Source organism: Salmo trutta, chromosome 21 (genome assembly GCF_901001165.1).
Source record: "Salmo trutta chromosome 21, fSalTru1.1, whole genome shotgun sequence".
NCBI classification, from domain to species: Eukaryota; Metazoa; Chordata; class Actinopteri; order Salmoniformes; family Salmonidae; genus Salmo; species Salmo trutta.
Window position 1 is genome coordinate 23,746,159 of NC_042977.1, and position 14,652 is coordinate 23,760,810.

At 41.7% G+C, this 14,652-nt stretch overlaps 1 protein-coding gene across 3 annotated transcripts in view; it reads left to right on the forward strand.

The window, feature by feature from the left end:
- The window catches only part of LOC115156994 (tenascin-R), a 136,564-nt gene that overhangs the window by 64,126 nt on the left and 57,786 nt on the right, over positions 1 to 14,652 (forward strand). For 2 of the 3 annotated variants that reach the window (XM_029704820.1, XM_029704822.1), the window contains exons 2-3: positions 2,843 to 2,883; positions 10,819 to 11,420. In XM_029704820.1, coding sequence (XP_029560680.1) covers positions 10,871 to 11,420 — 550 coding nt within the window. In that variant the 5' untranslated portion in view covers positions 2,843 to 2,883; positions 10,819 to 10,870. The remainder of the gene's footprint in view (positions 1 to 2,842; positions 2,884 to 10,818; positions 11,421 to 14,652) is intronic. The other variant, XM_029704821.1, reaches the window with a different exon arrangement.

Here is a 14,652-nt window from a genome sequence, read left to right on the forward strand (position 1 = left end):
CACAGGAACTCTGCCAAGAAGGCCAGCATCCCGGAGTCGCCTCTTCACTGTTGACGTTTCCAGCTACAATAGTCATTTACAACATTAACAATGTCTACACTGTATTTCTGATCAATTTTATTTTATTTTAATAGACAAGGAATGTGCTTTTCTTTCAAAAACAAGGACATTTCTAAGTGACCTTAAACTTTTGAATGGTAGTGTACGAATATTATAACTGATAACTAAAAAGTATCTAACAAGACATACTTGGCCTTGCCTAACATTAAAACACATGTGGCATTTTTGTATGCAGTGATAGCTAGCTTATAGACTGGTTGCACAAATGTTTAAACCCAGAAAAGTTAACTCCATAGACAATTGAAAGTTATGACAAGAGAAGCAAGTCAGCCCTTGCTTTCTCTGCCTGGCCGGTTCCCCTCTCTCCACTGGGATTCTCTGCCTCAAACCCTATATCGGGGGCTGAGTCACTGGCTTACTGATGCTCTTCTATGCCGTCCCTAGGAGGGGTACATCACTTGAGTGGGTTGAGTAACTGACGTGATCTTCCTGTCCGGGTTGGCGCTCCCCTCGGGTTCGTGCCGTGGGGGAGATCTTCGTGGGCTATACTCTGCCTTGTCTCAGGGTAGCAAGTTGGTGGTTTGAAGATATCCCTCTAGTGGTGTGGGGGCTGTGCTTTGACAAAGTGGGTGAGGTTATATCCTGCCTGGTTTGCCACCCTCTGAATGGCACACATACACAATCCACGGCTCAATTTTCTCAACACTTAAACATCCTTCTTTAACCTATCTCCTCCCCTTCATCTACACTGAATAAAGTGGATTTAACAAGTGACATCAATAAGGGATCATAGCTTTCACCAGGTAAGTTGTACATTCAGTGTACTGTATTATGCATAGTCATTTGTGTATTGAGGCACGAGGCATTATCATTATCTAAAAATATATTTTTTCACTAGCGTGAGAAGTTTTCACATTGTTTGACTTTTCCTTTTCGTTTTGTTATGCATTGAAGTTGAACTTGATGTTTCATAGTCAATGTTTTGAAACTCCAGTTATGGACTAGAATTCAGAGAGAGAATATTAATGGGTACCATGTTGGAAGCAAAGGTTTCCTTATATTGTTTGAGGAAAGTTTTACTGTATATTGTTTGAGGAAACTGCTTAGAAATACAGAAAGAAATGGTTTAAAGCACATTTTTCAAAGAAAAGGGACAAAATAGGTTTCCCGTGGCAGGTGATAAATGGTTACTGTGAGGGAATCCATCTGCTGCATCAACAAATTGGAAATAGGATCTCCGAAAGATTACAAATTACAAGATACCAGCAATGATTCACACAGAGAGAGACCAGCCACAAGTAGTACTATAGAGGCTCCCTCCTTCTCCTTACAGTGGTAGTACCGCTGGCAATGTGACAATTTCCCCCCAAAATGTCAGCAACATATCATGTCTAATATTTTCTATCTTTCCAATCAATAACCTAAAGTGTTTGTGTGTTCAGTGTTATTGTTTCATTTATAAGTAGTTTGGAGTGTAATTCATTTCACATTCAAAATAATATGCAATTCTGTTTGCTCAAAATTACGATTATACTGTAGCAGAGCTTTCGAAATGATTGGCAACCAATACTGTAGGTCCTAATATTCTGAGGACCGAACATAACATTGAGCAGGTTGTGTTGAATATAGATCCTGCAACCCTTACTCAAGCTGAGGAAATTATTGTTATACTTAAAAAGAGTTCTATAAAAATTGTGTAGTGCCTAGCAATTTCTATCATATGATCACCATAGAGTACAAGCAAGCATGTACAAGTAATATTGCCATAGCAAAGCCATAATGCATTACACAGATAATATACCACGGAAAGCCTATTATTTATTTATCTAGCTACCTTTATTTTACCATGTAGGCCATTGAGAGAATTTGTCTTACAACAACCGGTCTGGTCTATTGCATACTGGCTGTCTTATGGGTTGATACACTGCAGGACAGCCAGGACAGCTCTGACATGCTCAATAAGGCAGGAAGCATTTTGAATGATTTAAAATCCCTTTTTCTAACAACCACATAAAACTGAATTACCTGAAACAGGATTATCTGTATCGTTCTCCTCCTCCAGGACTGAGACAGCAGAGAAATACTAAACAGTGTCTGTGTGTGCTTCTGTGTGTGTGCGTGTGTGTGAGTGTGTGCGTGTGTGGGAGCGTAAGTGTGCATGCCTGTGTGTGTGTGTGTGGGTGCGTAAGTGTGCATGCCTGTGTGTGTGTGTGTGTGAGCTCATGTGCCAGGGTGCATTGTGATATCGTTCTCCTATGGGACTGGGACAGCAGAGAAATATTCAACTCTGTGCGTCTACGTGTGTCTGTGTGTGTTTGTGGTACAATAGTACAACGTGGAGGGATTCCCAATGTAGACATGGGACTTGTAATCTCTTTTCTCTTAGGAACACTCAGATAGGTATCATCAGGACCATGGCATGTTAAGATCTAACCCTGCAGCCATCCTCAGTGTATTTAATAAAACGGCACAGCTGTCGAAGAGGGAGAAAAAAAGGGGAAAAAAGTGCATTTGCAATTCCTTACAGCTGACAACACAACTTGCAAAGGCTGTCACTTTATCTCCCAGTAGGTGAGCAAAGGCCCTGAGGAAGAGACAAGGCGAGGAAAGCAAATGAGGATGGTTTCTCTTCTCATGTTGAGACAAGCATCCTGCTCGCTACTTTGTGTATCCCTGCAGCAGAGTGTTGGTGTGGTGTGTATGTTCTATACCACGACTGACAGAGAGCTCATGGCCAGGGTGTGTGTGTTCGCCTATAACACCTCTCTCTGTGTGTTGATAGGTGCAGGATTAGACACAAGAGGACCACTGCTTACGCTCAAGGTAAGACAACATCAACCATAAAGATATGCTTTATTATTCATTATTCATGGTTTGTACTTCAGCATGCATATTGTGTTGACATGTATTGCTTTTGAAGTGCATCCCTCAGGTATACTGAAATGGGATTAAAGCAAAAGAGTACTGGTTTGTTATAAAGATACTGTACTAGTATACATCTTTTGATAAAGCATTTAGTGACCAGTTTTCTATCATCTTCAATTAAACCTCCAATTTCCTCAACTGGTTGAAAAAGTGAGTTTTCCCTTGTTGCATGCTGCAGAGCATTGTGGGGCTCAAGAGACCAAGAGTAATTGTCTGACTGACTCGGCAACACTTCATATTTTTACTCGTGATCACAAAGATACAGCCAGGGCTTAGCAGTGAGTCCGTAATATCATTCTGTAGAGATTCATGTATTCTTTCCACACAATAGTAGATGAGGATTTTTATGTCTGGCGGGCGATGGTGGGATCAGAGACTCTAGTCTAGATCCCTCTGGGATATTGCATCTTTAATGTCTTACTGAAATACTTAGAGGAACTGTTGTTATTGTGGTGGAGCAGCAGACATGAGATGGAGGTGAAGTACCAGCCACTGGAAGCCTTTGATCTCTGATTTCTAACCAATGGGGATTAGTGGCCCCATCATAATGAAGGCTTCAGGCATGACTACGTACGGTGGTGACAGTAACACACACACACACACACACACACACACACACACACACACACACACACACACACACACACACACACACACACACACACACACACACACAGCCCCTTAGGCTGATGAGTTGTCCTCCCAGGATAAGGTAGACGAGACCTAGTGGTCTAACAGGTGGCTGCCTGTTAATGAGTTAGACCTGGAGATATTTTGGGAAGGATTTAATGCCCCTGGTACAGAAAGTGGTGATTCATTATCAATCTAACCCAATATACCCCAAAGTAACCCTGGCTTGATCAATAATGGATGATTGGGAATGGATTAGTTTCACTTTCTACACTTTCCACTTTCTACACTGCATCAAAAGGCCTGTTTCCAAACTTGTATAGGAATATCAAAATATCGTATTAATCATAACCAGTCAAATCTTACTAGGTGAAAGTCAAGATGAAACAAAGCTTTATGAGTCAGCAAATGCTAGCAATGTCCATTATTTAGTTGTTAACAATCTTGTGTTGAGGTGTTTGATATTTATGACAGTCAGCTCAATGTTCAACGTGTCTCTGAGCATATTTACACATCCTATTTTCTCTTCTCCTTGCAGTGTGTTATTTTTCCATATATCTGAGTTGACAGGTAACTTATCTTCAGTTGATCTTTACAAGGTGATTCTGAAAACCTCTCACGGACAGATTTCCATTTACCAGAGTGGAAGATAAGAGGCATAAACAGTAGTGGAGGATGCATACTGGAGGCTTGTACTTTGATATCGTCCTTAGACCCTCAAAATACCATGTTGCACCGTCCAAACAAAATCACTGTATCACTGTGATGTGTGTAGAAACCTTTCTTTTTTTTATGGTTGAATGAAATCCTAACCAGGTAAAAGGATTGATGTCTTCCTCTGGTTTGGCATCTAACTCAAACAGGCACCAACAAGAAAACATCTATCCCGTCATGATTCCGGTAGTTATTTCATCATTTCTCTGACACCTTGTGGTATTATGTTCTTGTGTTCTGTTGCTCCGTCATTTCATCCTGCCTTCATCTCTGACTCTTTCTCGTTGCACAAAGGCAGAGAGAAGACATTTCTTATATTTTCATGAAAGGCAGAACAATAACTGTCAGTTCTGGCCCACAAAAAACAGTCTCTTCTGAAAGAGGGAGATGAAAGGAGAAAATGAGTTGCGAGAGAGGGTGACGGAGACAAGACTGTTTCAAAAGGCTGGTTGTTTGGAACAGAACAGTGCTGTATCCTAAGAGGGAAGAAAGCCACAGCGCTGACAGATTATTTGATGCTTTGCATAAGTGGGATTCACTGTCAGGTTAGCAAAGAAAAAGCAGTTACGAAAACATGGGTTCATTGGAATGAAATCGTGTCTGAATCATTAGCAGTCATTGGCTTATAGGGATTCCCAAATGCTTTAATGACAGCAATACTGCTGCAGGACCCAAGGGACAGAACTCAGTCCTTGAGTTAAAGAACATGCATCCTCTCGAAAGACACCTTGTGGGTCACACATTGAATATCTTTGCATCAATATTTCCACAGAAATGTGTTATTTTAAACTTGGACAAAACAAATGTTCCTCACAACAACATTTGCATGAATGGAAAACAATACTGAGACATATATTTTGACATATTTTAAATATATGGTCTGAAACAATAGATCACAAGAGAAGTAGTTCCTTTAAAAGCAGACCGTCACCATGGTGCCCAGCATGCCTGCAGCCTCTGACTGGTGGGAGAAATATGAAATGAAATTCTCCTGAATCATAGCGGCATGAACAAAGTGAGTCTTCAGCAGCATTTAAATGGACTGTGCCTGCGTCCCAAATGGCACCCTATTCCCTATATACTATGGGCCCTGCACTAAATAGGGTGCCATTTGGGATCCAGGCTGTGTTATGCTTTACTGTCCCTCCATTAAACAGGGAACCATTTGGTTGGTCATTATTCATGTTGTACCCCCTGAGCCCTCTGTATCTGCTGCAGCAGCTGGTCCCACAGCCTCTCCTCAGACAGATAGGAACAATGATAGCAGCTCAGAATTATGTTCTTGATCTTTATCTTGTCTACCTTTTATCAAAGCACTAGGTAACATTCTTGCAGATAGCATATTTTAGCAGATTGCATGTTTCTTTCATTGCAATATAAGCCAGAATGTGACTTCTTGCTCACTCTGCACTATTGAGGCTATTGAGGACTGACAGGGTACTTATTTTATTCAGAAATATTGCATTTCCCTTGTAATTTGCAGAGAAGAAACATCTCCAAATATGACTTTGTTAAACTCTATTTATTTCTTAAACAATGTGATCAGGTAGTCATGGTACGCGTCCTTATGTGAAAAAGGACTGAGGAGAAATGGAGATCTTCAAACCTTTTAGGTCGCAGGTTCTGAAAATGAGTAGTGGCCAATGATCCTGAAAGACAAGGCAATTTGCCAAGTGCTACTGGAGTAATGATAATTGAATCGGAATGTTGCAATACAGAGATTTACAAGGTAGAGAGGGGCAGAGCGCCTGTGGAGGCTGGCTATTGGTACAGTGTGCATGTCGGGATGTTTGCACATTAACCTGTACAAATAGGGGTTACCAATTCACTTCCCAGGGCCTGGCTGGGCCTGTCTGTGCCTCTCTGTGGTGCGGCTAGCTAGAGCCTGCCCGAGCTCTGTAGCAACCCAGCTCACCCAGCTCCATCAGCGATTCAGCACCGTACACACAGACACACACCTCTTTATTCAGCTGTTCTGGTCTGGACCGATATACTGTGTGAAATAAAGGAGGACAGCTAGAGAGATTTCAAGAGAAAGACGGAGTTAAACAGAATCTAGGAGAATAGGGAGCAGCAGAATCCCAGCATCCCTCTGGTGCTTTGCCCCACACCTTTTTCATTATGACACAGGACATTGGGTATGAAGTGACACTGACAGTTAATGTACTGTAGATTATTCTGGAACGCCCTAGTACAGTATGTTTAACAGGAAGTTTGACCTACTGACGGATCCAGGTAGTCACTAGTCCCCCAAGGCTCACTTGTCTTTGTAGAGAGAAAGTCCTCAAGGGGACATACAGTATATAAACACAATGTTCAGTACTGGGAGGAATAGAGAGGAGAAGGGAGAAGTGAGGAGTAGGGAGGAGTAGGGAGGAGAAGTGAGGAGTAGGGAGGAGAATGGAGAAGATAAAAGGCTTTAGGCCTCTGTTCCACTCAGATAAGTTGAGTTTATAAAGATATGCAGAGCGTCGCCTCAGAGTTACAACAAGGATGCTTTTCCCTGAGGGCACTGGGAGACACTGTGATCTAGCATGGCATATGGGAGGTTAGGAACATCAATGGTGCTCTCATATATAATGCAGCATGTGGTGTAATAGCTTGTGTAACCCCTCTTTAAGAACCACTCAGGGTAATGTCAGCTGAATCAGAAATGAAAGTAGATCGAAATGAGAGCAAAGTGTTGAATAGAACATTTTTTGAAAAACCTCTCTTCCCAACAGCTGTCAGATGAAATATTAACTCCTCAAGGAATGATTTACCTTTCTTTGAGGTTGATTAGAGGTAGCCTAGTAACATTATTTATTTCTAACAATGATCTGGTCCTGGCGTTGTGATGTATCCCAGCCTTCGCATTCCTTAAAACCTGAATGCTTGAAGTGTGCTGTGCCTGAATTTGAGAGCAATCCATCGTTGTGCCTTTTTGTCTAATATAAAAACTTACTGCAGGTCATTCAGAATGTCACTCATCATTAAACACTGAAAGTATGCTACTGCAACACATCCGCTATCTCCTTAATACCGCATGAGTAGGCCATCTACAGATTGAATGCTTAGCAGAAAAATAGGATTGTGTGTTATGTTAGGGAAAGGTTCATGTATTTTTTGACCTACTCTAAGCAGTAACACCGTGTAGCTTTCAGCATCTTAAACCTACACTGTCTTTTTATCCTACTGTACGACCCTCATTGATGAGCTCATTAGACAGTAAATACACTCAAGAGTCAGAGTAATAGGCCAATTTCACATAAAACACAAACACAGCTCAGGGTTTTGATTATATTTACTATCGAACAGACACTGATGTAAGTTTCCATTTGCATCATAAATATTCATCCTATATAAACACTTATGAGAACAATGGCGCTACATGTGAAATGTCACTGTTAATACACTGTTACACAGGTATAACAACAACTAACGGAATTCTCCATTTTCAAATGTCCAGACATGTTATTCCACATGAGCTTTTGTCATACATGCTCCTCGTTGTGACATTTCAATCAAGCCAGCCAGTCTACTATCTGTTCTCTGTGAGAATTAAGGTGAAAGGTGCAGTTGGCCATCAACAGACAGGAGTTATTGCATGGTTCGGCTTGATGGTAATGTTATGTTAATACCAAGGTGAAAACAAATGCTGTTGATATAAAGGGAGGCTCAGTATATTTGTTATTGGAATGGTGTGACAACATTTGTGTTTTCATTATTGCCTGTGATGATACTCAGCTTTTGTTCCTCTATGATATGTGGTGAGGAGTGGAGAATTTATCTCCAGTGGAAGTGAAGTCCTCTACTGTATAGACTCTCTCTAGTCATCCCTCTTCACTGTCTTCACTGCAACTTTATGAGAAAAGTCATCTTTTTAAACCTCTCTCCCTCTACATCATTAAGACAAAACCTGATTCTGTGCATAATTGGAGCATATTTCATATCTTCTCTTGAATCATCTCCAGCCTGAGCCATAAAAAGAAAGCTTTGGATGGAAGGGATATTCAGCTTTATGACTATAGTCTCTGAAAGAACAGAAGTTAAGGGGGAATGTATATGGCTAAGATCAAAACCCAAGGTTTTACAACTCTTTTTAGAACAGGCTTTTAGGCATGCTTTTGGGTGTACAATGAAATTGAAATGGCTTTCTTTCTGAATTATCTGCCTGCTCACATCATGTTCAGAAATAGACCCTTATTGATTTCTGTCCAATGCTTGTCAATGGCATCCCAAAGCTGCCGATGCTTACTGATTGTCCTGTCAGAGGGTTTTGTCAGAGGGGTATACCCAAATGTGTATTATGTAAAGTACAATTCGTAAATGTTTTATATTGTTTCTGGCAGCCAGTTTTCTACGGTTCATGATCATCAACTTTGAACAGAATTGCTTTATGCCTCAGTGAGTTTTTGATCATGCCAGCTAGCAAGGGGTCAGCCCGGGAGAACCAATTCACATTCAATTTCCCAAGAAAATGACTAGTTTCAATAAAACGGACACTATTGTTCTCTGGTCATCTACCTTAGCAGGTACACTACTCACTTTTTTACTACTAGTCATTACAGGGTATAGCTTAAAATGGCAATGTGCCATAGTAGCCCCAAACTAATTTCATGACTTGTCAACGTGCTCCCAACTCCCATAATGCCTCCTCACTTCCACCCGTCCAGCGGTAGGCGGCCCAATGGACGGATTGTGAGCCTCTACGCCGTCAGTTCTCAATACGGTCAAGTCAGGAGGATGACCAGTAAGTACATCCAGGGCGGAAATGTGTGTTAAAACACCCTGCCCTTGAACAGTAAATTGAAATAGTCGTTGCTGTTGCCCCCGAGCCTTTAATCCTCATCCTCCTCTTTGTCGCTTCTAATTGAGAGGCGTCCTAATTGAGGCCTGACAACAGGCCTTGATAAAACACATCTGTCTCCAAACACTGTGGCCCCACTGCAATTGCAGAAACCTAAAGGCCTGAGGAAAACGTCCTATGAATATCGAATCTCTATCCAACTTCAACAAATGCAGCCCATAGTCTCAATGCCCCTGATTCCTGAGGTGGAGCGCAGGGCAATGGGGGCATGTTGGTGTATCTCAGTTGCTGTGGCATAGAGGAGCAAGACCATTATACAAGTCCCTGTGTGTGTGGCTAAGAGTGAGTCAGAGAGCCATTCCGGGCCATTAATTGAATATGTCATTTTGACTTTAGGACTGCATGTACCACGTTTTCACTTTAATCAAAGGGACCCTGCACTACTTAATGGGTGTGAAAATAATGTTCCAGTTGGGTTTGTCCATTTGATTTCTTTCTCATCTTTCTGGTTCTCATTTATTTGGTGGATTTGCTGGTTAAATGGCTTGCATCGTGTCAAACGGGATCTTTCCGCATGAGGAGAGGTGGGAACATTTCCCCCTTCTCTGCGGGTGGGGGGGGGAAGGTTTAATAACGTACCCCTTCCCAAGACCAAAGCCATATATAAAGGTATAGCAGGCGAGCCTGATATGTTACAGTACGTCACACAGTGTATTTGAACATGCAGGATCTCCCGCCTCTCAAATCCCTGGAGTGACTTACACACCTCTTTAGTTGTATAATGACCATTTCAGTTCAGCATCAGCACACATGCACCACATCTGTTGTGTGCTCTCACCTTGAGGTTGTAGCGTGGTCATAAGTAACCTTAAAAGATTAGTAGTAAAGACAAAGAACCAAAGGTCATACCTGTGGTTGGTTTCAAAGATGTAGTCTAGGGGAATTGCCCTGATTTGTGATACAAAACAAGGAAATAACATGAAAGGTCGACTTCCCTTTCACTTCACAAAGGGGCTTTCGACAACAACAAAAAAATAACAAGACAATTTTCAGTATCAGATACAAACTTTTGAAAAGGCAGCATGTATTCAGCCTCTGTAGGCTTCTTGGCATGCTGTGTTTGACCTCCTACAGATAAATCTTTGAGACATAACCTTACATACTGTCCTGATTTGTGTCCTCATACAAAGTCATTTTTTCTCCATGAACTGATACTAAGCGTGTGTCGTATAGTGTACGTCTCACATTTTTATTCTGCTGATTGAGCTTTGAGAAAATCCCTCCGTCTAGTCTGACAGAGATGGAAAAATGTAATCGCAGATAATCACTTTCTGACCACAGGCTTTTCTAGACAGGAACCAGTCCCTCAATGTGATTCATTCTGTAGTTTGTTTCTGTCCTCAAGCCCAGTTGCTGGAGAGAGAGGATTACAGTGGAAGGAAAAATCACTACAGCCAGGCTCTATTGAATCCATATCAACATGTTCTATGTGCTCAATATTTCAACATCCCTCCCCTGTGAGAAAGATCAAATATTTGGTGTTGTGTGCAGAAATACGTATATTTAAGGATTCGAAACGTCCCATAAGCATCCAGTTATTTTTCCAAGGCAATTATTCTTTCACAATAGATCAAATTCTATTTTCCATTTCGCCAACCCACTGCTCAACTACCACCACTGTTTCTCTCTCTCCTCTATAGATCCTATCAGAAGTCTGCTGGAAGTTACGGTGGTGTCAGGAGAGCCCTACCCATGGGTCTAACGCCGTGGTGTTTTACCATGGCGCCTGCACGTGGTTGGCTGCTGGGCCTGGCTCTGGCTTTACTCCTTCTGGGGTCCCAGGCTGCTCCATCCTTATCCGGTGAGGAGCAGAAGCTGGTCCGGACCACCAGGGTCAGACGACAGGCCCCTCCAGGTGGCCCCACCAGCCCACTTAACAACCAGACAATCAAGGAGCAGCCCATGGTCTTCAACCATGTGTACAACATCAATGTTCCCCTGGAGTCTCTGTGCTCTGTGGATCTTGAATCAGCAGCGCCTCCACCCAGTCAGGCCTCCAGGGGAGCAATGTCCAGTGGGGGTGGGGAGGACCCCACAGAGTTCACAGAGCAGACAGTGGACACAGACAGCCAGGTCACCTTCACCCACCGCATCAACATCCCCAAACAGGCCTGCGCCTGTCCCGCAGCCAACGCCATGCAGCAGCTGGCCACCCGCATCGAGATGCTGGAGAGAGAGGTGTCGCTGCTCAGAGTCCAGTGCAGCTCTGGCAACTGTGGCTGTGAGGAGAGTTCAGCCATGGGTAAGTAGGGAATAGTAGTACAGCTTGACACTATTATTAGAGTTACTGTACCCTGGTCATAGGCTACTTTGAGGCCAATGTGGAATGTTAGGTTTTCATTTATTCAGTTACTGAGCATCTTGGTTCAAGTAGATAGCACAAGGATATAAAGCCTGTTTTTTTTTTTATTTGTTCCAAAAGCAGCGGCTACTTTTCCTGAGGTCCACACAACACATAAAACATGACACAATAGACAACAACAATAGACAAGAACAGCTGAAGGACAGAGATACATTAATTTAAAATAAGAATATAGAAATTAAAAGGTCCTGTAATCACAAAATACTAAGACAGAGAGACCTATACTATATGCCTACATTCAGTCACATACAGTATATCAATTTAATGCTTGCATACAGTACCAGTCAAAAGTTTGGACACCTACTAATTTCAGGGTTTTTCTTAATTGTAGAATAACAGTGAAGACATCAACATTATGAAATAACACATATGAAATCATGTAGTAACCAAAAAGTCAAAATATATTTTATATTTGAGATTCTTCAAAGTAGCCACCCTTCGCCTTGATAACAGCTTTGCACACTCTTAGCATTCTCTCAACCAGCTGCATGAGGTAGTCACCTGGAATGCATTTCAATTAACAGGTGTGCCTTGTTAAAAGTTCATTTGGGGAATTTATTTCCTTCTTAATGCATTTGAGCCTGTCAGTTGTGTTGCGACAAGGTAGGGGTGGTATACAGAAGACAGTCCTATTTGGTAAAAGACCAAGTCCATATTATGGCAAGAATAGCTCAAATATGCAAAGAGAAACAACAGTCCATCATTACTTTAAGACATGAAGGTCAGGCAATTCGTAAAATGTCAAGAGCTTTTTAAGTTTCTTCAAGTGCAATCGTAAAACCCATCAAGTGCTATGATGAAACTGTCTCTCACAGGAAAGGAAGACCCAGCGTTACCTCTGCTGCAGAGGATAAGTTCATTAGAGTTAACTGCACCTCAGATTGCAGCTCAAATAAATGCTTCACAGAGTTCAAATAACAGACACATCAAGTAACAGAATAGTCAACTGTTCAGAGAAGACTGTGTGAATCAGGCCTTCTTGGTCAAATTGCTGCAAAGAAATCACTACTAAAGGACACCAATAATAAGAAGAGAATTGCTTGGGCCAAGAAACACGAGCAATGGACATTAGACCAGTGGAAATCTCTCCTTGGTCTGAAGAGTCCAAATGTGAACTGATTTGAACTGATGATCTCCGCATGTGTGGTTCCCACCGTGAAAGATGGAGGAGGACATGTGATGGTGTGGGGGTGCTTTGCTGCTGACACTGTCTGTGATTTATTTAGAATTCAAGGCACACTTAACCAGCATGGCAACCACAGCATTTTGCAGCAATACACCTTCCTATCTGGTTTGCTCTTAGTGGGACTTTCATTTGCTTTTTACAGGCTGTGTAAAGGCTATTTTAGCAAGGAGAGTGATGGAGTGCTGCATCAGATGACCTGGCCTCCACAATCACCCAACCTCAACCCAATTGACATGGTTTGGGATGAGTTGGACCGTAGAGTGAAGGAAAAGCAGCCAACAAGTGCTCAGCATATGTGGGAACTCCTTCAAGACTGTTGGAAAAGCATTCCAGGTGAAGCTGGTTGAGAGAATTCCAAGAGAGTGCAAAGCTGTCATCATGGCAAATGGTGGCTACTTGGAAGAATATCACATATAACATTGTTTAACACTTTTTTGGTTACTATATGATTCCATATGTGTTATTTCATAGTTTTAATGTCATCACAATTATTATACAATGTAGAAAATAGCTAAAATAAAGAAAAACTCTTGAATGAGTTGGTGTGTCCAAACTTTTAACTGGTACTTTACATACATATCAGTTGACATAGGCTATATATACAAGTTATTTAGGTCAGATAGCGGAGACACCTCATGTCATGCCGTGAGGTGTAGTTTAAAAAAAAAGTTTGCAAATTCAGCTGTTTGCTTATGTAATTTGAAATGGGAGGTCCATGTAACCACGACTATGACATACTGTGTGTTGCCTTAAATTTGTTTTGGACTTGATGACTGTGAAAACACCCCTGGTGGCATGTCTTGTGGGGTAAGTATGTCTGTCAGAGCTATGTAGGTTTATTATACCGACAATTTTGTATTTTTAACACAATAATATTTCCATCTCATTCAATTAAAGGTGGAGTTCAATTAGTCTTTGTCCCCATAATGTCCTTTAAAGTACTCCAAAGCTTTTTTCCATCATACTTTATATCATCTCAGTTTCATAATACAATTTCTTGTTCTTTTTGTTCAGTTTAGTCACATCATTTCTAAATGTACTATATGTCTGCTAATCAGATGTGCAGCCTGGCGTATTTTCCACTCCCTTTGCCTCATTTCTCTCAACAAAACCGTTTTTTAATTCCTCATCTATCCAGGGGGCCTTAACAGTTAACAGTCACCCTGCAAACAATAATGAGTCATTAGGATGTTCCTGGGACATCACAAAAGGGTCACCTAAAGTTGTCAGACCTTTGTCATGGTCCCCTGAAGTTTTTGTCTTGTTCCTTATTGGCCCCGGGAAATTATTGGCCCCGGGATTTTCATAGGATGCTGTGTCATGGTCCCCTGAAGGTTCTTGGAACGTTGTGTCATGGTCCACTGGAGGTTTTGTCTAATTAATTTGTCCTGGGGATGACCTCAATTACATTTTTAGGACTTTCTTGTGATGTTGTGTCATGGTTCCCTGAACATTCCTTAGGACGTTGTGTCATGGTCCCCTGGATGTTTTTGTCTATTTTCCGGTTTGTCCCAGGGACGTCACCTGATGGTCGCAAAGATATTTTATGAATCCCAGGTGGGGTCATATTTAAAAGGCAGTATTAAGTGATTATGTAAAATGTTGTTATTGATGAAAGAGTGTACCACTTACCTTAAAACCCCCATACCATTACTTTACTTATAATAGTTTGGAACACATGGGACCATCAGGTGACAAAAACCTCCAGGGGACCATGACACAATATCCCAAGAACGCTCAGGGGACCTTCGGGGGACCATGACACAAAGTCCAAAGAACATCGTAAAAACATCTTTGGGGATGTCCCTGGGACAACCGGGATCTGACAAAATCACAAGAATGTTCAGGGGACCATCACACATCGTCCAAATAAATGTCTTAAAAAGGTCCCCGGGACAAAAAGGGAACTATAAAAAGGTCCCCCAG